The sequence below is a fragment of the Leptopilina boulardi genome, unplaced genomic scaffold (assembly GCF_019393585.1).
Source record: "Leptopilina boulardi isolate dan_hultmark-lab unplaced genomic scaffold, ZJU_Lbou_2.1 LbouV2_258, whole genome shotgun sequence".
In the NCBI taxonomy this organism is placed as follows: Eukaryota; Metazoa; Arthropoda; class Insecta; order Hymenoptera; family Figitidae; genus Leptopilina; species Leptopilina boulardi.
The window spans coordinates 779,871-805,956 of NW_026137816.1; the positions used below are offsets into that span (position 1 = coordinate 779,871).

At 27.8% G+C, this 26,086-nt stretch overlaps 4 protein-coding genes and 1 long non-coding RNA gene across 17 annotated transcripts in view; 4 read left to right on the top strand and 1 right to left on the bottom strand.

Annotated features, from left to right (window-relative positions):
* LOC127280935 (uncharacterized) overlaps positions 1–26,086 on the bottom strand; it is a 133,462-nt gene that overhangs the window by 33,696 nt on the left and 73,680 nt on the right. For both annotated transcript variants that reach the window (XR_007842899.1, XR_007842898.1), the window contains exon 6: positions 895–918. This is a non-coding gene — a long non-coding RNA (uncharacterized LOC127280935). The remainder of the gene's footprint in view (positions 1–894; positions 919–26,086) is intronic.
* Positions 7,404–9,082, top strand: LOC127280929 (uncharacterized). 11 transcript variants are annotated; one of them, XM_051304342.1, is made up of 4 exons: positions 7,404–7,529; positions 7,670–7,750; positions 7,873–8,283; positions 8,362–9,082. In XM_051304342.1, exons 1-4 carry the CDS (start codon positions 7,487–7,489, stop codon positions 8,940–8,942), a joined length of 1,116 nt encoding a protein of 371 aa, XP_051160299.1. In that variant the 5' UTR covers positions 7,404–7,486; the 3' UTR covers positions 8,943–9,082. The 11 variants fall into 11 exon arrangements, with proteins under 11 accessions (XP_051160299.1, XP_051160304.1, XP_051160300.1 ...); XM_051304347.1 differs by having other exon boundaries at positions 8,401–9,082; XM_051304343.1 differs by having other exon boundaries at positions 7,873–8,196; positions 8,284–9,082.
* Positions 9,246–10,474, top strand: LOC127280931 (uncharacterized PE-PGRS family protein PE_PGRS20-like). 2 transcript variants are annotated; one of them, XM_051304354.1, is made up of 3 exons: positions 9,246–9,368; positions 9,468–10,070; positions 10,134–10,474. In XM_051304354.1, the coding sequence occupies exons 1-3, from the start codon at positions 9,323–9,325 to the stop codon at positions 10,367–10,369; spliced, it is 885 nt and encodes a 294-aa protein (XP_051160311.1). In that variant the 5' UTR covers positions 9,246–9,322; the 3' UTR covers positions 10,370–10,474. The 2 variants fall into 2 exon arrangements, with proteins under 2 accessions (XP_051160311.1, XP_051160310.1); XM_051304353.1 differs by having other exon boundaries at positions 9,468–10,474.
* LOC127280932 (uncharacterized) lies at positions 11,011–12,145 on the top strand. Its single transcript, XM_051304355.1, has 2 exons — positions 11,011–11,133; positions 11,282–12,145. The coding sequence occupies exons 1-2, from the start codon at positions 11,091–11,093 to the stop codon at positions 11,950–11,952; spliced, it is 714 nt and encodes a 237-aa protein (XP_051160312.1). The 5' UTR covers positions 11,011–11,090; the 3' UTR covers positions 11,953–12,145.
* Positions 13,216–14,133, top strand: LOC127280934 (keratin, type I cytoskeletal 10-like). The gene is made up of 2 exons (XM_051304356.1): positions 13,216–13,336; positions 13,493–14,133. The coding sequence occupies exons 1-2, from the start codon at positions 13,294–13,296 to the stop codon at positions 13,969–13,971; spliced, it is 522 nt and encodes a 173-aa protein (XP_051160313.1). The 5' UTR covers positions 13,216–13,293; the 3' UTR covers positions 13,972–14,133.

Genomic DNA, 26,086 nt, shown 5'->3' on the forward strand with positions numbered 1-26,086 from the left:
TTGTCTTCAAATTTTTTTTTTTTCTTTAAGTGAATGAGTTTTGAGACTTTTTTTATTGTTATTAACTATACTTTTAACTAATTAATTATTATTATTACATTTATTAAATTTAATAATTTTTTAAACCTTTGAATTTAAAAAATAATTTAGTTAAAAATGTTCGAGAAAAAAAACTCACTTTAAAATATTATAATACTTAAATTTTATATTAAAATCGAATTGACCGTTTCGCAACTATTTTCAGACAAATATCTAAAAGACCTTTTGCAAATCGTGTTATTTCTGACATATATATTCAAATGACATTTTCAATTATGTCACACATATATATATATATATATAATTTCGATATTTTATTATCTTGTCTATATATTTTTAACTCGTATAAATGAATATTCAGTGTTATCATTTTCAATATAATATTAAAAGTGAAAATAATTACTAAAAGCAATTTAGGTATATAATAATAAAAAATAAATAAATAAAATATTCCCCCCCCCCCTCTCATACAATATTTGATTCCTTATGATTTTATGGACTTGGTCTCTAAAAGTTTTGTTCACTTTTTTCCATCTTCATAGCATCGTAACATATATGAAAGGCGAATCGATACCTTTTCGATATGATTAGAGTGACTTTTTCCATGAGAGGAAAAATGATGCCTTGAAAAATTCATTTTGGCAAGAAAAAAAAAAAAAAAACACACACACAAACCGCGAATCAAATAAACTCAAGATATATAATCCCGTATAAGTCTGTGCCGATTTGGCCCACGAACGGATCATCATAAAAAAAAACATCGAACGAAAAAAATAAATATAATAAATCTATTCGAATATTATTATTATTTGTAATACAAAAAAAGTATTTGAAAAAATCAAGGTAAAAACTTACCCAATGGATGCTGGGCGATGTAATCTGAAAAAAAAAATTATAATCAATAAATATTCGGATTTTGAAATAATTATTAAAAAATGGCAATTATTATTTTCAAACAGAAAAAAAACGTTATTTTACGTGTGTGTGACGGAATTTGAAATAATCCTCATATAAGTGTCGTTTATAAAGACTGGGTAAATAATATCACGACAATATTTTTTGTAATAAAGTGTAAGAAAAAATTGATCTTCCCATAAATTGTGTCTTCTCATGAACTTGATTCTAAATTAAGATCAAGATCTTTAAGAAGAGATAAGTGACTAGCCATATTCTTGTTTTTATCAAAAAAAAAAAAAAAATTATTATTTATTTCACCCTCGACAAAAGACGATCAATTTCAATTTAATGAGTCAATATTTGTATTTTCAATATTTTTTTTATTTATAGTGGCAATTATTTTTTGAGTTATAAATTAACAAAAACATGAAAATGTAATAAGCGTTTGGCACAATTTAACATAATATATCAAACGCTAATTAGTTAATTCGTATGGATTTTCTTTTATTTAATTAATGAGAGCGCGCACAGCCATTATATATAGTGAAATATTCAATTTTATTTTATATATATATATATATTTTATATTTTTATTTATTTAAATATATGTAAATTTTCGAAATAATGTTTTTATAATGTATATTCGACCATCGCAGCATTTGAATGAAGTTTATAATTATAATAAAATTATTTTTTATTTATATCGAATAGAAAATTAAAAATCTCAATTTGCAAATTTTGGAAATTAAATCAGAAATGGTAAATTGTAAAATGATAAGAAATAATGAAGATTTTTTTTTCGAGAGCGAAAATTATATTGGAGTCAGATATACTTAACTATGGAGTATAGTATCATGGCCGTCGGATTAAGTTCGCGAATAGAAAACGTTTAGTTAAAATTACTTTCAAAGTAAAAACATTTTTAAGTCGTGGAAAAATATGGTAAAAAGGCAAATTTTCATATAAGAAATTCTAATTTTTAATAAACTTTTATAAAAATTTAAATATTTCCATTTTTTTTTTTTTAGAAACACAGAAGGAATATTTCAAATTTCTTTTTTTAGAAACACAGAAAGAATATTTCATATTTCCTTTTTATATAAAAAAAAACCATTTTTGTAATTCCTTTTTTTTTAAAAAAAAAAAAGAGAAAAAAACATTTTCGTAATTCCTGTTTTTTTTTTTTTTATTTAAAGAAAAAGAGGGAAAAAATCCTATTCCCTTATTTTTTTAAGAATAAGAAAGAGAGAAAAGGCGAACAAATATAAATTTCCCTCTAAGAAAGTTAAGAAATAAATTTTATCTCGAAGATTTTGAATATAAATTTTCCTCAAAAGATCCTAAAGTTGGAATATTATTTCCCGCCCCCTGCACCCCCCTGCTCTCCTCTTCTCATTCTTATTCGCGAAAATAGCCGTAAATTAAGAAAATTTGTCGAAATTCAGCGCATGGCATTTCATCGAGGCCAGATGTACTTGAAAATCTTAAGCTTGGAGAATAATAACAGTTCTCATAGTTTTGAGAGAGTCTCAGGGAGCTATTGTTACGAAACTCTCCCAAGTAATATGCAGTTTCCGCCTTCTGCGCTTTCTCTCTCTCTCTCTCTCTCTCTCTCTTATTCTTTGCCAATTTCTCTTTTGTAGAGGCAAAGATTTTAAGCTTGGTGCAAGTGGTGTGGGTGTGGAAGTAAGAAGCAAAGGGGTGGGGTTTGGAAAAGGACCTAGCCTGGATGCCAGGGATGTCCTGTTTCCAAGAGTCCCGAAGGAACGAGAGAGAAATTGAGAAAACAAGAGAGAAAGAGAGAGAAGGAGAGAGAGAGAGAGAGAGAGAGAGCAAAGAGTATGGAGAGTACAAGAGTTTCGACCCCTAAACACTGGAAACCCATTCTCTACCAATATCCATACAACAAAAGCATATATAGTTTCTACCATCATGAGAGACCGAAGCTATTCCCATAAATGCTTCAGGTGTTCAGAGTACATACATAGTGTCTAATATTATTAATATCTTCTACTTTTCAACATATTTCAAAAATTCTGTTCTAAATTTCGAAAATAATGTTTTAAATTTTAAAAATACTATTTTAATATACATAAATACTTATAAAAATACTATAAAATACACTCCTAAAATAATTATTTACTAGTATTTTACTTTTTAGTATTATTAGCTTTTTAATAGAAATAATAATTTTCAATAAGTTTTTAAATTTAGCGCCATTTTTCAAGATGGCGATACCGTTGCCGCCATATGAATAACCTATAAAACTGCTCTTTACTACGCGTGCGCGTTTCTAATCGTCACTGCGCTTGCGCCAGTATAACTCTCTTATTCTGAAAAAAGCGCGCTTATTTGAAATGCTTTATAAATTCAATAGTGAAAATTTTTGTTATATTTCTTTCTTAATATTTTTTTATAAAGCATTTCCAAATAAGCGCACTTTTTTCAGAATATAAGAGAGTTATACTGGCGCAAGCGCAGTTGCGAATAGAAACGCGCACGCGTAGTAAAGAGCAGTTTTATAGGTTATTCATATGGCGGCAACGTTATCGCCATTTTGAAAAATGGCGCTAAATTTGAAAACTTATTGAAAATTATTATTTCTATCAAAAATTAACAATATTAAAAAATAATAATTGTATGAGTATGTTGTTAAATTTTGTTTTTTTTTCTTCTAAAAATTAATTTTTCTTTTTAAAACTTTATTTGTTCTTTAGTTTTGTAATAACGAAATTAATGTAGGACATGCAAATTTTTGAATTAGAGCCCCTGGGATATATGTATATATATGAAAGATGTGAAGCTACACAAGCTTCGTTAGAAAGCACCATGCTGTGTTTCAAACTTTACCGTATATATACCAACTTCTCTCGCTCACTATTTTGCTTGTAAACTCTGAAGCTTGAAGGTCGTTAACCGATGGTCTATACGTTAATCAGCTCGACTTGCTATGCAAATAAGGCTAAAATTCGACTTTGAAAATGAAACATTTCGAACACTAGGTGTGTATGAAAAAGAGATTGATCCCTATGGGGAAAAAAAAAGTTTCCACTCCTATATATGTATATATATATTTAAAAGTAAATCCAGTTTTAATGAAACACTTTTTTTCCGGGGCAAAATTACTTGTTTATATAAATCCAAGTAAATTGAAAAGAAAATTACAAAATAAACTTTAATTTTAACTATAAACTTCTTCTTCTTCTTCTTCTTCTCCTTTGCAATTTTTATTTATTTATTTATTAATAATATACAACACAAGCCCTATTGTACAATGTACGATCTATTTCAATTATTATTAATATTATTATTTATAATTAATATTTTTTTTAATTATAATAATAAACCGTGGATTTATTCTGTTTTCCAAATTACGTAATTTTTTTTACTAATAAAATAAATAAATGAAAAAAATATAATTGAAAGACAATAGTTTTTGTCTTTTATAGTTTTTTTTTTTTTTTTTTTTTTTTTTTTTTTTTTTTTTTTTATTAACGATTATCATTTATAATTCCAGGCACGTAGTAATTACTTATTGAAAAAACATGATAGGAATTTATCAAATTCTACAAAAAAAAAAGATATTTTTGCACAAAACAATTATTATTGAATTTTGTTTCTTGATTTTTTTTTCTTGTTTTCAAAAAAACTTTTTTTTGAACACAACATATTTGTGTACGTGTTTAAGAATTAATTATTCACTTCGAGAAGAGTATATAAAATCATAAAAATTCTCATTTTATTTTTTAAAAGCATTTTTCATTTCAAGAAAATTTTTTTGCAGTTTACAAGTTAAAATGAACTTTTTCAATTTTATATTAAAATGCAAATTGCATTATTTACTTTTAATTATATTTGTTCAATTTGGTGAGTTATTTTAAATTTTATTTTTTTAATTTTTAATAAATATTTATTGATAATCTTTAGTGTAACAATTTTAAAATAATAAAATTTGAAAAAAGTATAATTTCAAATTATATTTATTTATTTTTTATTTATAATTTTTATATTTATAATTTATAAAAATTATACCTTTAATTTATTTAGAAATAATGTATTCTTATTTTTAGCAAATTGTCAGGTGTATGATCCATGTAAGTGTTTTGTCTGAATAATAAAAATGAAAATCATTAAATTAAGTACAATAAATTAATATTATATAAAAGAAAATTTTTTTTTTTATATAAATTATTATTAAATTTTGACATTAGAATCAATTTTTTGAAACTTATTTCTTATTTTTGTATTAAATCCTATAGCACAACTTATTTATGGTTCTCAAACAATACCACCACCATACTTTAATAATTATAATTATAATAATAATAATAATGGTTATTCTATATATCAAACACTTCAACAACTTCTGCTATACATTCGTAAGTAATGCAATATTACACAGATAAGAAAAATGTTAAAAAGTATTATTTATATTCAATTTATTTATTTATTATTTTAGATTATTTTTCCGATATTTACATTTTATTCTATTTTACAGAATCAACTTTGAACAATTTATCATCCTCAGTGATGTATCCGTTTAATTATTATAATTCGAGTAGATAGTTTAGTAATCAGTAAATTGTCTACAAATCAAAAGAAGAAGTGAAAATAATTTATAATAATGTAATTATTAAATATGATTATTATTTTTTATAATTATAATTATTATAAAATTATAAAATAATTATAATTTCTAAATTGTAATGAATTACAAAAATAAAAAAAAAAGATAGAAAATAAAACACAACTTGAAAAAAGATTCACATTTCTTTTCATTCTTTGACAAATTTTTCATCTCGGACAATAATTATTAATTTTTAATTTTATATATAAAAAAAACACATATCTTTAATTAATCGATTTTATCGATTATGAATAAAAAAAGGGGGAGGGGAATAAATAAACTTGTTTTTATACGGAAAAAAAGATTTATTTGCAAAATGAAACTTGGAACTTCGATATATATATATATATATATATATATATATTTATATAAATAAAAAAAAAGAGAGGCAGGTTTCTAAATGAAAAATGTACATATTTTACGAACAAAAAAGAAATGTTAATTTTATGTATAAGATTACAGACGAGATAACTCAGCGATAAACTGTATTGTTTATTAATATCATCAGCTTCATTTAATCTAACTACTACAAGTTTGTTATAAAATCGTCCTATATTTCTCGTATAAGAAATATTGTATATTCTTGAATATATATATATATATATATATATATAAGTTATATGAAATTTTTTTCTGATGTACCAGATTACTATATATATACACGAAGGGAAGTAAACTTGTTTTTAAGGCAAAATTATACATTTTTTTTCTGTCTAAAAATAAGTACTACGAAACTAAAAAAAAAAATGCAAGAGAAGTTTCATTTTGCAAATTAAAATCGTTGGGGTGTAAAATGTTTGTCCCCTTTAAAACAGTGGGAGAAACTTTAATGAGAACGTACATTTATATACAGATATACATATTATGTTAGGATATTTTTTGTATATTTATATATGCGACAAAATTAATTTAAACTTTCAAGGAATTTAAATTAAAAAAAAAAAAAAAATTTTAACAGCAAATGAAAAATTTATTTTGCGAATGTATCTTATTATATAAGAAATGATTAAAAAAAAAAAAAAAAAAAAAAAACAGAAAAGAAACAAAATGTTTCGTTAAAATGTTTTACACAAATTTACATTAGAAATTCTTTTCATCTTTGCCAATGATGTATCAATTTAATTGGCTTTGATCTTCTACATTCGTTTGAATTTTGATTTCAAGCGCCGCTTTAAAGTCAAAGAAACATATGAGAGATATAATTAGACGAATCGGTTAAACAAATTTAAATTCGCTAAAACGAGATTTTTAAAGAGAATAAAAAAAAAAAATTAATTTTTTCTATATTTTTCAAATACTTTACGTTTATAAATCCAATTTTTGAATTTTAATATACGAAAATAAATTATTTTAATTTTCTATAAACAAATAAATTTATTATTATAATTATTTATAGTTAATAAATAAATAAATTTAAGCATCCTATTTTAATTCATTTTGAATTTATTGTGGAAAAAAACTGATTTAATCAATATTTGTTTTCGCATTCATCAAAATAAAAAAAAAACCATTGTAAGTTTCCGTTTAATTTAAGATATGAAAAGACCTTTTTTTCTTTTTTGTTTATAAATATTCATGAAACATTCAAGAAAAAATTATTTAAAAATGAAAATAGATATAATAAGCGAATATTAAATTTATAAAAATAATCTCTTATTATTCGCAGTTAATTTGATTATATAAATCAATGATTTTTTTTTCTCACAAAACGATTTTTGTTAAAATAACAATAGAAGAAAAATAAGAAATGAAAAACATTCATGAATATACATTTTTAAAAAAGCGTTACGTGCATTAGAATTAATGATTCTGCTTCCGCTAATACATAATAAAGCAGTAGCAAACATTTAAATCATTTCAGTTTATTTACTCATCTGTGGAAATTATTTAATACTGTTAAAAAATAGAAAAACTATTGTTAAAATGAAATTAATTATTATTAGTTTAATTACACTTATTACATTGGGTAAGAAAATTAATTTTTTGTATTTTTTGTTTGTTAATTAATTATTTTTTATTTAATTTAATTAATTTGTTTATTATTTATTTATTTATTTATTAATAATTAATTATTTTTTAATATATTAATTTGTTTCTTAATTTCAGGTGGTTTAACCGCTCAAGGTGACTCGGAGGAAAGTCAAAGTCAAAATGGGCAAGGCATGACCAATGGAAGTTCATTTCAAGGTATAATACAATAGAAAAATAGATTTACTTGCTACGTAATATTTAAAAATTAATTATTTTGCATTTCTTTTTTTTTGCAGAATATTGTTAATCCGTTATTTAATTAGCTTCTTTCTATTCAGGTGGGCAATTTGGTCAAGGTAGGCCAGAAGAATTAATTAGTAGGTCCGAAATAACGTTTGATATACAGGAAGAAATTTGGATGCAAAATAGTTCAGATGGGCAAGGAATGTCCGGAGGACCAGGTGGGCAAAGTGGTCAAAGCGGAGAGTGGGGAGTGTCCGTAGGACCAGGTGGGCAAGATGGCCAAAGCAGAGAGTGGGGAGTGTCCGTAGGACTAGGTGGTCAAGGTGGACAAAGCGGAGAGTGGGGAGTGTCCGTAGGACCAGGTGGGCAAGATGGCCAAAGCAGAGAGTGGGGAGTGTCCGTAGGACTAGGTGGTCAAGGTGGCCAAAGCGGAGAGTGGGGAGTGTCCGTAGGACCAGGTGGGCAAGATGGCCAAAGAGGAGAGTGGGGAGTGTCCGTAGGACAAGGTGGACAAAGCGGAGAGTGGGGAGTGTCCGTAGGACAAGATGGCCAAAGCGGAGAGTGGGGAGTGTCCATAGGACCAGGTGGCCAAAGCGGAGAGTGGGGAGTGTCCGTAGGACAAGGTGGACAAGATGTCCAAAGCGGAGAGTGGGGAGTGTCCGTAGGACTAGATGGGCAAGGTAGTCAAAGCGGAGGATGGGGAATGTCCATCGGTCAAGGTTGGAAAGGTGATCAAAGCGGAGGGTGGGGAATATCCGGAGGGCAACGTGGTCAAAATGAAGGGTGGGGAATATCCAGAGGGCAAGGTGGTCAAAATGCAGGATGGGTAATACCTGGAGGACAAAATGGTTACAATAGAGTCGGTTGGTCAATGTTAGGAGGACTAGGTGGCCAAACAGGAGGTTATGGAATATTTAGAGGAAGAGGTGAGCAAAGTGGAGGGTGGGGAATATCTGCAGGACAAGGTGATCAAAGTGGAGACTTGGGAATGTCAGCTGGGCAAGGCGGAGGGTGGGGTATTTCTGGAGGACAAAGTGGAGGGTGGGGACTGTCTGCGGGACAAGGTATAGGGTGGGGATTGTCTGGAGGTATGGGAGGAGGACAAAATGGTCAAAACGGATGGTGGAGTATATTAAGAGGACCTGGTGGTCAAACTGTATCATAATTCAACTTTTCATTTGTCAATTTTGTGTATTATTGTAAATTATCCAAATAAGCTGGAAAATAAAAAATAAAATTGTAACTTTTGAATGATGTAATTATTATGTAAATTAATAAAACTATATTTAATATGGAACATAAAAATGTGTATTATTAGTTTTATTCAATTTTACCACTGACATAAATAAAAAGTTAATAAGCTATATCTATTCTGTTAATGTTGTACATTTAGTCTATAAAAGTATATTACGTGCACTGGAATTAATTTGAAATTCTTTACAAAATATCATATAACAATCATAAATCACTCAGTATATTTCAGTCTCTTTAATAACCAATTACTATAAGGATTGAGTATTTAAGAGGGAAATTTTTCTTTTTAGAATGAAATCAATTATTCTTGTCAGTCTAATAGTTATTACTACACTTGGTAAGATAGTTAATTTTTTAAAATTATTTTTAACTTTATAAAATGCATAGCTAATTGTTTTTATTGTTTTGGGAATTTTAAATGTTTCTTTTCTTTAAGTTGGATTATATACAGAAAGTGTACAAGGTAGACCAGGTGGGCATGGTAAAGGAAATTTTGATGTTGGCTATAATGGACAATTTGAAAAAGGTGGGCAAAATAACAATAACAATGGACATTCATGTCAACAATGTGGACAAAATTTTCCGAAACAACAAAAGGGGAATTATGATAGAAAACCACCAATGAAAAGTGGACAAAATCAAAATGGTTGTGGAAATGGAAGAGGCGATTGTGGTGGACAAGGTGTGCAAGGCGGATCAAATGGACAAGGCTGGTCAAATGGGCAAAATGGTCCATGTGGACATGGTGGATCAAATAATCAAAATGGAAATGGTTGTTCAAATTGTCAAAATAAAGGTAGGCCTGGTGGGTCAAATGGTCAAAATGGTTCAGGTGGACACGGCTGGTCTAATGGTCAAAATGGACCAGGAGGAAAAGGCTGGTCAAATGGTCAAAATGGACCAGGAGGAAAAGGATGGTCAAATGGTCCTGGTGGACCTGGCGGTTCAAATAATCAAAATGGAGGTGGCTGTACAAATTGTCAAAATGGTCCAGGTGGACAAGGTTGGTCAAATGATCAAAATGGATCAGGAGGAAAAGGCTGGTCAAATGGTTCAGGTGGACAGGGTTGGTCAAATAGTCAAAATGGATCAGGAGGAAAAGGCTGGTCAAATGGTCAAGGTGGACAAGGTTGGTCTAATGGTCAAAATGAATCAGGAGGAAAAGGCTGGTCAAATGGTCCAAATGGACCAGGAGGAAAAGGCTGGTCAAATGGTTCAGGTGGACATGACGGATCAAATAACCAAAATGGACCAGGTGGAAATGGCTGTTCAAATGGTCAAAATGGTCAAGGCGGATCTGGTGGGCAAAATGGTAACAATGGTCCAGATGGATTTTAAATCAAAAACTATTTTACAGAATTTGTAGTTATTTCTAAAAGTTTGTATCATTAAAAGCAACATTCTTAATTAAAAATAAAAATTTTCTCACAATAATAAACTAAATCTAACCTAGTAAATTGATTATTTCCTACCTTTTTGCCCTCCTATTTTTTCACAAAATCTGTAGAAAATCTGTTAGAACTTGAAAATAGCTTCTATATATAATAAATATTACTAAAATTTATCATTTTGAATAAGAATAAATTTGCAGTAAGTTTCCAATAGAAGTATTTGTAATTAAAAATTTATTTTAAATTTTCTTTAATTTTATGCTTTTGAATTTTTGATATATTCAACTTGAATAATAAAATTAACTGACGTACGAATACTAAATTCTTAATTATTATTTTAGTGAATAATAAAATGCGTAGAAAATTTAAAAAATAAAATACACAATTAAAGATGAATAAACAATAGCATTATTAGCTTTTAGTAGTATTGTACAACATTTTTAAATATGTAAAGAATGATTTTTATTGTACAAAAACGTACGTCAGAAAATAAAAGCAGCTTTATCTATTTTTTTGAAGATGCAGTAATGGTTCTAAATTGTTTTACGTGCGTGAGAATTAATTTGCCTTTCTTTAAAATTGTATAAAAAGCATGAAACACTTAACAGTTTCTTCACTACTGTCTAGAAATTTTTACTTGGCAGTCAAGGAGAAAAATAGCATTCAAAATGAAATTGATTTTCGTCAGCGTAATTGTTCTGCTTGCAGTTGGTAAGAATCCTAATTTTCTTTGTTTTTCATTTAAAGTTGCCAATTCAAAAATTAGTTGTTAATTAGCATCAACTGCATTTAAACTCTTTACCTAATTTTACCTAAGAACAAAGATTTTTGGGCTGTCAATAATTTTTTCATCTTTCAGATGGTTTAACCGCTCAAGGTGGTCCAGGTGGTGGATTCGGTGGTGGTATGGGTGGAGGACCAGGTGGTCAAAGTGGAGGAGGAGGTGGAATGTCTATGGGTATGGGAGGAGGAGGAGGACCAGGTGGTATGGGTGGAATGTCGATGGGAATGGGAGGAGGATCAGGTGGAATGGGTGGCCAAGGAATGTCGATGGGTATGGGAGGAGGATCAAGTGGTATGGGTGGCCAAGGAATGTCAATGGGTATGGGAGGACAAGGTGGTATGGGAGGAGGATCAAGTGGTATGGGTGGGCCAGGAATGTCGATGGGTATGGGAGGACAAGGTGGTATGGGAGGAGGTGGTATGGGAGGAGGATCAAGTGGTATGGGTGGATTCGGATTCGGAATGGGTGGACAAGGTGGTATGTCCAGTAGATCAAGTGGAGGATCCGGAGGACAAGGAGGATTTGGTTCGCAAAGTAGTTCTAGTGGGCAAGGTGGAGGATTTGGAATGCAAATGAGCTTAGGTGGTCGAGGTGGTATGTCCGGAGGATCAGGTGGCATGGGTGGAGGATTTGGTATGCAAAATACTTCAGGTGGGTCTGGCGGTATGTCCGGAGGACCTGGTGGTATGGGCGGTGGATTTGGAATGCAAGGAGGATTTGGAATGCGAAATAGTACAAGTAGTTAAGGCTTAACGTGAAGAGGACAATATTGTATCAACCTAGAAAATGATAAATTCACCACTTAAATCCAGCCCTATTAGAATTATAATAAATATATTTCATGTAATTGAATTTCTAAAACAGAATCTAATTTTGGATATTTACTGTCAGTTCTTCATCTCTTTGTGTTTTTAAATAAAGAAACAATTTTTAACCAAACACGTTTTTTCATTTATATTGTTGTCAATATTCCTCTAAAAAAAACTTTGAATAAAAAAATTCAATATTCAAAAATTGCGTTTTGATTTAGAAATAAATATTTTCTGCCTGTAATAAAAGATAGAAAAATTCAAAATTCACCTAAATTTCTTCTACTCACTGTGTAAATTTTTGATTAATATAAATGAATAAAGTATATAATAAAACAAAGATCTGCATTATTAATTCTAATCATAATCCTACAAAAAAAATTACCAGAATTCACTACTGGCGCGGTACTGGTACCAATATCGCGCCACTACTGGTAGTACTGGCGCTGTACTGCCCCAGTAGTTAATTTTTGATAGGGAATTTTTAATAAACAAATATTATTTATAAAAGAAATATATTTTAACTTTAAAAAAACCTTCTAAATGTTTCTATAAGAGAACTAAATTTTACTGAAATTCTAAGATGAACATAACATAAAAATATTATTATTTTAAAAGTATTTATTAATTAAGTCTGATTATAATTTTTTTAATGTTTTTCCTTTCCTGAAAAACATTTTTTTTTATCACAACTTTGGAAAAACGTGACTTTTTCGACAGCAAATTAGTTATTAATTTGAAAATTTCCATCTCAATAGGGAAGCAAAGTGTTCATGAAAAAGTTACACAGGAGTTAAAATATACACAAAAAGTACTACACCTTGTAGCAGCTATTTTATGCTTTTGAATTTTAAATAATCAACTTGAATATACTGAAATACAATTCCTTACATAATTGAACGAATGCAAAATTTTTAATTATTTTCAAATAGTGAGTTATGTAATGCTTAGAAAAAATTAATGAAGAAAATATACATTGAAACGTAGAGATAAATAATTGCCTTTCAATATTGTACTACTCAACAATAGATGTTTTCTATAAATGTAAAAACGTTTGTTACTAATCAAAAATGGATTTTGTAAAGAATGTAGTTTTATTTAAATTTTAAAATTTCTAAACTTTCAAAGATTTCTACGTGCATTAGAATTAATTTGAATTTTCTTTTTGTCAAAATGGTATAAAAAGCATGGAATATCCGATGGAAATCATTAGTTTCTTCAGTACACTGTCAATAAAGAGGCTTTATTTGAAATCAACGAGAGAAACAACATTCCAAAATGAAATTCGCTCTCATCTGTTTAATTGTTTTTGTAGCAGTTGGTAAGAAACTTAATAATTTCTATTAAAAAAATTAACAAATACCAAATTGAAAAATATTATTTTGGCATTAATTAAATTCAACTTTAATTTAATGAAAACGAACTAAAATTGCATTTGTAGTATGAAAGTAGAATTATTTATATTTTTATTTTTTAGGTGATTTAGCTGCTCAAGGTGGTCCATGGGGTCAAAGTAGTTCAGGTGGTTCATCGCAAGGAGGATTTGGAGGTGGTATGGGCGGAGGACAAGATGGTCAAAGTAGTGGATCAAATAGTTCCGGTGGTTCATCACAAGGAGGATTTGGAGGTTCAAGTGGTATGGGCGGAGGTCAAGGTGGACGAAGCAGTGGGTCAAATAGTTCAAGTGGTTCATCACAAGGAGGATTTGGAGGCTCAAGTGGGCAAGGAGGTATGGGCGGAGGACCAAGTGGTATGGGTGGAGGTCAAGGTGGGCAAAGCAGTGGATCAAATGGTTCAGGCAGTTCATCACAAGGAGGATTTGGAAGCTCAGGAGGACAAGGTGGACAAGGTGGTTGGTCAAGTAGTTCAAATGGTTCAAGTGGTTCATCACAAGGAGGATTTGGAGGCTCAGGTGGGCAAGAAGGTATGGGCGGAGGACCAGGTGGTCAAAATTGAGAAAGAGAATAAATCTAGTGGTCCATCTATAATACAAAAAAAAAAATGTACTTCATGCAGATTCGACATAGAAAATAAGAAATAAAAATTGTAATACTTTTGAAAAATGTATAATGCTTTTACAAAAATTATTAAAGAATAAACACAATAAAAGAATATAAATACCTCCATTTTTAATTCTACAAGGTAAAAAAAAAGAAATTCTTATTTTAAGATAAATTTAAAATTCAGTATACTGCTATTTAACATTTAACTCCTGTTAAGCGAATCCATGGCTTAAATTCAACAAAATGCTTAAAAATGTTGCTTTCTCAAAATCTCCCTGCCCTAAAATCTGACATTTTTGTAAAAATTTTTGAGAAATTACACTGAAAAAAGGGTTCGATTTTGATAATAAAAAAAAAATTGGTGTCTAAACAAAAATTTTTTCTGTTGCGTTAATAAAATTGTAGTTGTCTCAATAAAACTTTACAACCGAAAGACGAAGAAAAGGATTTTTGTTGGCTTCAAGGAAAATTTGATTGAGTTAAGCAAAATTTTGTTGATTCAACAGAAAAATTTTGGTTTAAATACCAACCAAATTTTTTTTTTCTGAAAACCAAAACATTTTTTCAGTGTAATTAATGGATAGGAATCATATAAGACAAAATTTTCTGAGAAAATTAACTTCAAATTATTTAATATACGAGCGACAGACTTTTAAAAGTGTATTTATACGTCTATTACAGAGAGCTAAAAATAGTACTTTGAACTTAATTAAACAGATCCAATTAGATTTTCAGTTCATCCAAAAAATAACATTGCTTATTTTTTAATTATAAATATGAGTAGTAAAATTTCCGTCTCATTGAAAGAATATTGAATTCGAAATTATAAAATTAAACCTACAGGAAAAAAAAAAGTTTCAGGATTTTAGTAGAATAAAAATGATTTAATTGAAATAATTAGAAATTTTGATATTCTAGTGAAACCTTTCAGGTAATATTATTTTTTTCAGTTTAAGTAAAAGAGAAATTACTTTACAGTAACGAAAATTTTTATTTTCCAGCAGTTGGATTAGCTACTGTAGATGGACAAAAAAGCAATGTGGCTTGTAAAAAAGGGAGTAAAAAAGGAGAGCAGTAATCTGCAATGAGTGTAGTTTTGATATTTTTAAAATTGCACCTATACAATGAATTTTACTAAAGAAATTTTCTTCGCCTTTATATATTTTAAAAAAAATAATAAACTAAAATCTCTAGAATCACAACATTGAGACAATTTATTTTTGTCATTTCCTTTGAAATGTTCCCTTTGACTAAAACGATGTTCCAGAAGAAGAAGAAGAAAGTTTCGCGATGTCTTTTTCAAAGGGTTAACGAAAACGGTAACGAGCTTTCGGTCTCAGAAAGTCTTCTGACGACCAAAAATAAAAAAAAAAAAAAAAGAAATCTCCCGGGAACCCCGTCGAGCGTGTCCAACGTCAGCCATAACTGACGCCATTGGCAATGCGGTGGCTTTTGTATAAACCGTAGAAAGTAGAGTAGCAAAAAAAACATTGATACCATCCCTCTTTTAAAACGCTTCTATATACCTAACTTCAAAATGAAAACTCGTTCCGAGATCGCGAGTCCCAAACCATAAATGCACTATTTTAATCCCGTTAGGTCGTCCATTCGAAAAATTGTTACCTAACCTTCGGACACTGTTTTTCAACAAAAATTATTTTTTTTTTTTCATTTTTCTTCAAAATTGGAGTTAATTAATTAATTGCTTCAAAACGAAAAAAAAATTAACCAAAATTTGAAAACCTAAAATTAAAGAAGAAGCGATTAAATTCAAGGTATGTATTTTTTTGGACAAAAGTGTTTTAAAAAAAATATTGTTCCAAAAATCAGATGCTGTATAACGAAAACAAAATTATAACAAATCTGTTAAATATTTCGAAAAGGATTAAAAAAGTTAGAAGATGAGAAAGTTTTACTTTTTCGGAGGAAAAAAAAAAACGTAGCGTTGCTAATCTGAGAGACATGGAGTCGCGTGTTTAAACCCTAAACATGATCCCGTTAGGTCAAGCATTCTAAACTAGATATAAACCATTGTTACTCGTTTCTTTTTACAATTTTCAAACGTTTCTCTATATTCACGAGAGAGAGAGAAACTCAATTCCTGGAAAAATGGCAAATCTATGCAATGAAAGAAAATGAAGGAGTGCAGGGAGAAAAAATCTCAAGCTTACCCTATGCATCTGCTTGGAAAGTAAACTGGTTCAACAATTTTTTTTTTTTTTTTTTCCAAACCTCTGACCATCTTTTACATTCTCTGAAACTGACATCCTTCCTTTAAATTCCAAGTGTCCCTCTTTTACATTCCAAGTGTTCTGTTTTACATTCTAATCAACTTCTTTTTTTTTTCCTCAAATTTCTTCTAAAATGAAATTTTTTATTCTGCGTTTCTTTTCTAAATAATTCTAGTAGTGAATTTTACTAATTCAAATTTTTGAAAAATATTTTTATAATCTATAATGTAAATTCACGAAAGCTACTGCAACAACTGAATTAAATTTCGATCAACAATTGTTATATAAACTTCGCATGTATTTTAATTTTGCTTTTCAATACTATAATTTATATCAAATGAAAGGTATTATTCTCCAAAGATTCAGAGCGTAACTGTCATATATATACACAAATAAAAAGTATAGAGTAAATTAAAATACATACATATACACTTGCGATAATAGGAATATAAAAATCTCGATTTCATTATATATCACATTAAGCTATTAATCGCAAAAACAGTTATCGATCTCGTTAAACGAACGATTTATTTCATTCTCGATATACATACAACTTGTATTACTGTATTCGATTTGAACTTCTATTTTAGGTCTACTATGACCCAGTTCTATATCGATTAAAAAAAAGAAAAAAAAAATTAGATTTCTTGCTCCTGATTGTGTTGGTATTTTTGATAAAGAATTTAATTTACCATAGAGTAAAGAAATTTTCGATTTAATGGTTTTGAAATGATTTATTTTTAAAGTATTACACGTTATAACGTTTTTTTTTTTTATAAATAATGGTAAAAAAAATTTTTTTAAGAAAATTGAAATTTTACTTTCACACGGAGAAAAAAAGTTAGCCATATTAGCTAAAATTTAGTTATTTTAGCTAACCCTATTTGTTATTATATAGACAGCAATTTTCGTTAGCTAATACAGCTAAAAATTAGCTACTATAGCTAAAATAGTTTGCTGTAACAGCTAAATATTAGTTACTGTAGCTAAATATTAGCTACTGTAGCTAAAAATTAGCTATCCATATAATAGCAAACTCATTTTTCTCCGTGCATCAATTTTATTGAAACTAAATACGTTCTAAATTTTAATTAGTGAGAATATGTTCACTAATTTAAATTAAAATTTTTAATACTTTAAATTAGTAAAAATTTCTGATAACTTTTAATTATTTTTCATCTTGTTTTTTACTAAAAATTTAGTAAAAAAAATATTACTAAATCAAATAGTAATACTTTACTACAAAAATAGTAAAAATTTATACTAATTTTTTATTTAAAATTTAAGTAAAAAAAATATTAGTAATTCAAATAGTAATAATTTACTAAAAATTGGTAGAAATTTCTATTAACTTTATCCGGTTCGCACTAAAACTTTAGTAAAAAAAAATTGTACTCTTTAAATCTGAATTAGTAGTTTTCTACTAATGAAATTCGTTTACCAATTGAATTAGTAACAGTTTTGACTAATTTTTAGTAAAAAAAACTACTAATTCCTAGTAAAAAATTACTAATTCATGGAGTGAATCGTATTTTTTACTATTTTAAATTAGTAAGCCGATTTACTCAATGAATTAGTAGTTTTCTACTACACTGAAAAAAAAATTTATTTGATTTAAATACCGGTGTATTTGGTTATTATCCAATAAATATTTACTTGAATCAAATATTTTTTATTTGAATGAAATAAATGGTATTTGCTTCAAATACTGAAATATTTAATTCAAATACTATATATTTGATTCAAATAAGAAATATTTGATTCAAGTAAATATTTATTTGATAATAACCAAATAAACCGGTATTTGAATAAAATAAATTTTTTTTTCAGTGTAGCAATTAGTAGTTTTTTTTTTACTAAAAATTAGTCAAAACTGTTACTAATTCAATTTGTAAACTAATTTTTAATCGATTTAGTAAAAAAAAAAGTTTTACAAATTAAAATATGTAGTAATATTTTTTTAAAAATAAATAAAAATTAATAATTTTTAGTCATTTTTAACTACAGCTTTAGTAAAAAAAAATATTACTAAATCAAATAGTAATACTTTACTAAAAATTAGTAAAAATTTATACTAATTTTCCCCTAAAAATTTAGGTTATAAAATTATTAGTAATTCAAAAAGTAATAATTTACTAAAAATTAGTAAAAATTTCTACTAATTTCTTTACCAAAACTTTAGTAAAAAAAAAAATTACTAAAGCAAATAGTAAAGCAAATAATAATAATTTGCTAAAAATTACTAAAAATTTCTATCAATTTTTTAGCAAAAATTTAGTAAAAAGATGCTTTTTACTAGTAGAAATTTATCATTTTTGGCTATTTTTAACTGAAGTTTCTGTAAACAAAAATATTACTAAATCAAAAATAGTAAAACCTAACTAAAAATTAGTAAAAATTCATACTAAGTTTTAGCTAAAAATTTAGTAAAAATATATTAGTAATTCAAATAGTAATAATTTACTAAAAATTAGTGAAAATTTCTACTAATTAGTCAGTTTTAATCAAAAAATTTTTGATAAAAAAAATATTACTACAAAAAATAGTAATTTTTTACGAAAAATTAGTAAAAATTTTAGTCAACTAATTCTGACTGATTCAAATTTTAGTGATTAGACTATACAAGATCAGTTTCATTCAAAGTGGAGGTTTCAAACTCAAACAAGTCACGTGCTAACTTATGAATCACCTATGCTCCCATTTTGTGATTTTACGACTCTAATCTCAGTAACCTAGTAACCCCCAAGTAAATGCCTGTTTTAGTAAATTCTTGTCTGAAATGTAACATATATATATTTTGACTAAGGAAAAAAAAGTCTCACTCTCTCTCTCTCACTGTGTGAAGACAAACAAAATACTAAACTTTTATTTCAATTTTACGATCTTTTTCTGCATTTTAAGTGAATGGCACTTTTTTTTCTAAAATAAAAGTTATTAAAGTGAAAATTTCACGTGAAAAATATTTATGAAAAATTTATCCCACCAAATGGTTTCGATTTAAAAGAAAAATTATTTGATACAAATAAATATTTATTTGGTACATGTAAATATTTAATTGATACAAATAAATATTTATTTAATACAAGTAAATATTTAATTGTCACAAATAAATATTTGTTAATAGTCAATTTTTGTTCAGTGTATGATTATTATTATTATTATTATTTTTTCTTCGCTAATAATAAAATAAAATCGAAATTGCCATTCAAAAAAAAAAAAAATATTCTACGAAATATAATGCAGAAAAAATATCAAAAATGGAAATATATTCAAACAAGAAACATGGAAGTGATTGGCCAGCTTGAAATATACATTGTAATTTTTTTGAAAAGAAGACAAAAGAATGAATAAAAGATAAATGATGAGAAAGACGTGTATTTTTGCTTCCATGTTCTTTTGTGACTTTCTTCTCATTTTCAGATCTGTAGAAAATTGACCCTTCATTCTCCCAAGAGGGAAGGGGTGGGGGGAGAAGGAATATGGAACCATATCCGACCAATGGTGATATATTTTCGTATATACCTACCCTTTTATCCCCGAAAGTAAACACACATCTCACGAAATGGTTTCAACCCATCGTATCGATACGTGAACATAGTACGTATATATATATAACGAAAAAATTTCAAATTACCCTTATTTTTTTTTCCTTTAATAAACAAACCGAAAAAAAAAATTTCCTTTCTTAAACAAAAAAAAACGAAAATTGGTAAAAAAAAATTCTTCAAAAAAAAAAAAAAAAACAATGTTATTTGAAAGAAAAATATTGTTGCAAAAATTTATTGTCTATTTGCGCGCCGAAAATAGGATAAAAATAATAAAAGGTGTTTTCAGACGAAACACACACACACACACAAGATTGTGAACATATTGAGAAAATTTTGTGTTTTTTTTTTTTTTTGTTTTACCTCCATTTGGCGGAAATTGAAGTTGGATCGCAAATCAAGGAACATGTGGTAGAAGGGCAAAAGAGTATTGCTTCTCAAGACAAGTGTGTAAAATTCACGTGTGTAGCATATAGTGAACCCTGATCAATATTAGTGTGAGTGTAAGTTATATATACATATATATATATATATTTTGCAGCTACACGTGTCTAGACTTCGTAGAGTATAGATGAAGCTAAAGGAATATCAACGTCAGCAAAGCAGAGTGGAACTTTCCTGGTTACCATTTTATCAAAACGTGATCTTACCCTAAAATAGGAAAATTCCCTACGTGGACGAGAGATTCATTAAGATATACATTTTGTACGTGTCAATTTTAATTAAATTTCGGATTGTTATATATATTTCATAATTTTAAAATAGCAAATTATTAAATTTTTAAAAGCAAAATAAACATTATTCTTGTTTTTATATTATATTTTTTTTATTATATTTATCGTTTTTATGAAAAAATAAACATAATTATTGAATTAAATTTCAGAAAAATTGGCATAGCAACGTGGTTAGCGTTGTTGACTTTAGTGCAAAATATCCCGGGTTCGATTCCCCACGGATGTAGAAAAAAAATTTTCCTCTTAAATAAAGATACATTTAACAATTTAAATAAAAATTAATTTCACTAAAACTGTTATTTTCTATAATGTGTAAAAGAAAATTTCTCTATTTTTAAAAGAACTATAAAGTAATTTTTAGTATAGTAGTATTTCTAGTATAGTATAGTGCATTATAAAATATATACTTTAAATACTACTATACTGTATTTGAAATACTACTATACTGTATTTTAAATACTACTATACTTTAAATATATTTACAATTCATTTAAAAATCTAAAATAATTTTTAGAAATTTTTCTTTTACTCATTATGAAAATTAATAGTTTTTCTGAAATTTCAATGAAATTGACACGAGTCAAAATTTATTTTAATTGAAGATGAAAAAAATTTTCTACATCCTTGGGGAATCGAACCCGGGGATGTTTTGCACTAAAATTGGAAACGGTAACCACGTTGCTATATGACACTTTCTCTAAAATTTAATTTAATTATCATTATATAGGTATAAAAACGATAAATAATAATTAGAATAGAATAAAATAGTCAAATAAATAGAATAGAATAAAATAATAAAATAAATAGAATGGAATAAAATAATAAAATATATGGAATTAATAGAACAGAATAATAATGTATTCTACTAACCTTCCTTTAATCATTAATTACTTAATTCACCTAATTATTACTACCAAAAAATAAATAAAATTACAAAAAAAAAAAAAAAAATTGAGAAAATTCGTGTGAGAAACTTTGAAATCTATTATATACCAAGGACCCTATATATTGATTTGAAATGTTCACATAAGAATTCAGACGGCGCGTGAAGTCTATAAAAACTAAGAGACTGTGCGAAACGTATATATATATATATATATATATATATGGAAAAAAAACAGAAGGTGTCGATTTTGTGTTCTTTCTGCGTCTGTTTTTTTTTCTTTTTCTTTTTTTTTTCTCAAACTACTACCATTCTACGTGGGAAGTGCTTTTGTGAGTAGCATGTAATTAAACGAAGAGAGAGAGAGAGAGAGAGAGAGAGAGAGAGAGAGAGAGAGAGAGAGACCCCAAAAAAAAGTTTCTTTTTTTTCAACTTCTCCAGCTCATTGATTTTCACATAGCGTGTCTTAGCGGCATTTTCTTCCTTCTAAACCAGGCATCGAGTTACAAATTACCAAGTTCAGTACACATTGCGGCTAGTGCGCTCATACATATATATATATATATATATATATATATAACGAAGGAAACAAAAGATGACAAGTTAGAACAAAAGAAAATATACAAGGACGAAAAATAATCAGTGAATTCTGAGTTTTTATCACAAAAACCATTTTTTTCAGTGAATTTAAATTATATTAATTTTTTTTAGAGAATTTATAATTTAATTTAGTTTCAATATTCTGTTCCGTCGGATACAAACTTTTTTCCTAATTCGCCTGTACAAAATAACGTAAATTGAAATTTAGTTTATATTCCAATTTTATTGGAAAAAAAAAAATTTATTTACACTGAGAAAACTATTTTGTCTCAACAACCAAAATTTATTTCCTATAATTTTGTTGTTATTTAAATCAAACTATTTGTTGGTACAACAAAAATATTTGGTTACAACAATTTTGTTTCAGCTACACAGAAAATTAAAAGGCATTAAAATAAGCTGCAACGCTTCTTATTTTAATCCAATTTTGCTTATTTTAATACCAAAAAAGGATTAAAATAAGAAGCGTTGCAGCTTATTTTAATACCAAAAAAGGATTAAAATAAGAAGCGTTGCAGCTTATTTTAATGCCTTTTAATTTTCTGTGTAATTAAAATTTGGTTACGACAACCAAAATTGTCTAACCAAACAATTTTGTAGTGTCAACTAAATTATTTTGTTGTCGTAACTAAATTATTTTGTTGTCGTAACCAAATTATTTTGTTGTTGTTCCCAAAAATTTAGTTAGAATTTTATAAACACAGACCTAATAATTTTGTTGGCCTAATTGTTTGCTTACGATAACCCCAAAATTGTCCTAATTAAACGATTTTGTTGTGTCAACTAAATTATTGTGTTGTTGTACCCAAATTATTTTGTTGTCGTACCCAAATTTTAGTTGGAATTTTAAAACGTTGAACCAAATAATTTTGCTAACGTAATTAAATGTTTGCTTATAACACTTTTTTTTGTTTCAGCTAACCAGAATTTGGTTACGACAACAAAAATTTGTCTAACCCCAACGATTTTGTTGTGTTAACTAAATTATTTTGTTATCCTATCCAAATTATTTTGTTGTCGTACCCAAATTTTGAATGGAATTTAAAAACATTGAACCAAATTTTTTTTGACCTAACTAAATGTTTGGTTACAACAATTTTTATTTTAGCCAACCAAAATTTGGTTACGACAACAAAATTTTGATTACTTACGACAACCAACATTTTCTAACCCAACGATTTTGTTGTGTTAACCAAATTATTGTGTTGTCGTAGCCAAATTATTTTTTTGTCATACCCAAATTTTGGTTGGAATTTAAAAACGTTGAACCAAATAATTTTGTTGACCTAACTCAAATGTTTGGTTACAACAATTTTATTGTATACAACTAAAATTTGGTTACGACAACCAAAATTTAGTTACGACAACCAAACGATTTTATTGCAAAAAATCTTTTCTCCCAGTGGCATTTTAACTTATAAAAATCAATTTTATCGATAACAATACTACAAATTAAAAAAAAATTGAAAAATTTTGCAATGAAATCTCATTAGCTTAAAAACTAATTATCGTGTATAATTTCTCGATAAATGTGTTAGCGCCTAACAATTAGTGGACACACAGAAAGCAAGAGTTCGTAATAATAAAGCAATGATCGCGGTTTACGAGGTAGTATATAACCCTGGCAATGAACCATTCAAGTCTTGGGGTTTCCGCTCACCAGCTTGTGCACAAAACATCGTCCACGTTCGTCAAGTCTTTTCCTATTCTACATTATATACACAAGAATCCTTCTTTCATTTATATATATATGTATATATATGTACTTATATTGCAAACACAAGGAATACTTTGTTCTCCCAAGATCATAAAAGTAATGCCTTGTAAATTGTCACTGTGACACGACTACCGCATTTTCACTGGATTATGATTTTTTTTTTTTTTTTTTTTTTTCTTTTTTTATTATAACGCGGCGGCATTCTCACATCTTTACGCACCGCGTTACTTGGAAATTATAAAAACCAAATTAAACATTGCCCTAATTTTGTCTCGCGTGTCAAATAAAATCTTATCTGTTTCTTTTTTTTTGTCGAATTTTATGAGCTAATCAAACATTAAGAACTTTGTATGTCATCATGTTTTTTTATTTCTTTGAATCTCAAATTTATGTATGCGGAAAAAAATCTTTACCTAAAATAGCGATAAGTTTTACTGGAACAGCGATATGGTTTTACTAAAACGACGAAAGTTTTCGCTATTATAGAGAAACATATAGCTGTTCCAGATAAAGATTTTTTTTTCGTGTAATCATTTAGAACGTGTGAATTAGAAAAAAAAATTGTTTTTTTTATAAAACAAATTGTGATGAATAATGATTAATTTTTCTAGTAAAATATATTTCTGATAATTAATTTTTTAGTTAATATAGATGAAAAATTGAAATAATCGACATTATCGGAAAAATTGAAGAGCAAAAAAAGCGAGGCAGTTTCGATACACAGTCATTAAAATGAATGTTTATTTGAAAATAACAGAAGGGGAAATTATGTAATTATAAAAAAAAAAAAAAAAAAAAAAAAAAAAAAAAAAAAAAACACGAAAGATTGCAGCTTTTAAAGAAAAGGTGAATCTTATCGAATATGGGAGAGAGAAACCGGTATAAAGGCACTCCCATTCAGATGGAGAAAGTAACCACATTGGAGATCCCTCGTACACAATTAGGGTCTTTGGAATATGTGACCAATGGTATGTGACAACTGTCAATGTTATTTTCAACACAGTCAGTTGTCTCGTCCCCTTTTTGACGCCCACTCAAAAATCAACTTCCATCACAAAAAAAAAAAATTTATTATTTTTTATTTAAAATCAATTTTTTTTTCAAATACCACTTTAAAATGAATTTTGTGCAATTTGATACGAAAAAAAAGTATTTAATTGTTTACAAATAAAAATAAAATAAATATTTATTCGATACAAATAAATATTTGTTCGGTACAAATACATACCCACTTGGAAAGATTCCTCGGAAAGTGCCCCCTAGGGGTTCTATCAGAATTCTTTGGAACTTCCAACGTAATTCCGTCGGAATTCCAAAGAATTTCCGATGGGATTCCGATGGGATTCCGACGGAATTTCCGATGGGATTTCGACGGAGTTCCGACGGAATTAGGACTCTAAAAATTTTGAAAAAAAATTAATCGGAATTCCATCGGAATCCCATCGGAAATTCTTTGGAACTCCGATGGAAATCCGACGGAATTACGTTGTAAGTTCCGGCGGAATTCTGATAGAACCTCCAGGCTCATTTTGATTTGCAACAAAAATGCGAGACTAGGTTTTTTTCTGTGTAGGTATAAATAGCTGATTATTTTTTAAAAAAATTATTTTTACTGTTAATAATAAAATAAAATAATAAAAATATAACATTTGATAATTATATTAAAATTGCAAGAAGTTTTGTATCAAAAACAATTTCTAAACAATTTTATACAGTCTCAGTAAAAAAAAAAAAAAATAAATTGATTTTATCGCAAACAGGAAGTTATATAATGCATTTTCGAGATATATTTTTAAAAATTTCTTTGCACTTCATCTTTTGAAAATGATATAATTTGTCTATATATCTATGATGAAAAACTAGTTTTACACAAATAAGAATACAAATTTTCTCTCTCATTGGAACTAAAAACCAGAAAGACAACAAGTTGTGCAAAAAAAAAAAAAAGAAGTGGAAATGATTTTTGAGTAGAGAAAAATACATATTCGACGAGATGGTGTTCAATTGAGCAAATCAAGTTGGAATATATATTGTCGACGACTGATTATCGACGAAGACAATATTTACATTTTATTTTCGCTGAAGCGAATCTCATAAATACAAATAGCCACACAGCACTCATCTTTAAGTGTATATATATATATATCGCAAAATCACGATCTGTGTGTATGTGCTCTCTTGTGGACAAAAATAAACGAATGTCCAAAAGTATCGAAACCACTCTCACCAGACGAGAGAGAGAAAGAGAGAGAGAGAATGTTGCCAATGTCTAACTATGTAGTTAGTTTTACTTCAGGTTCGATGGCATGCCGCAAGCAATATCGCATAATGAAACATTTTTACACACGGACTATATAC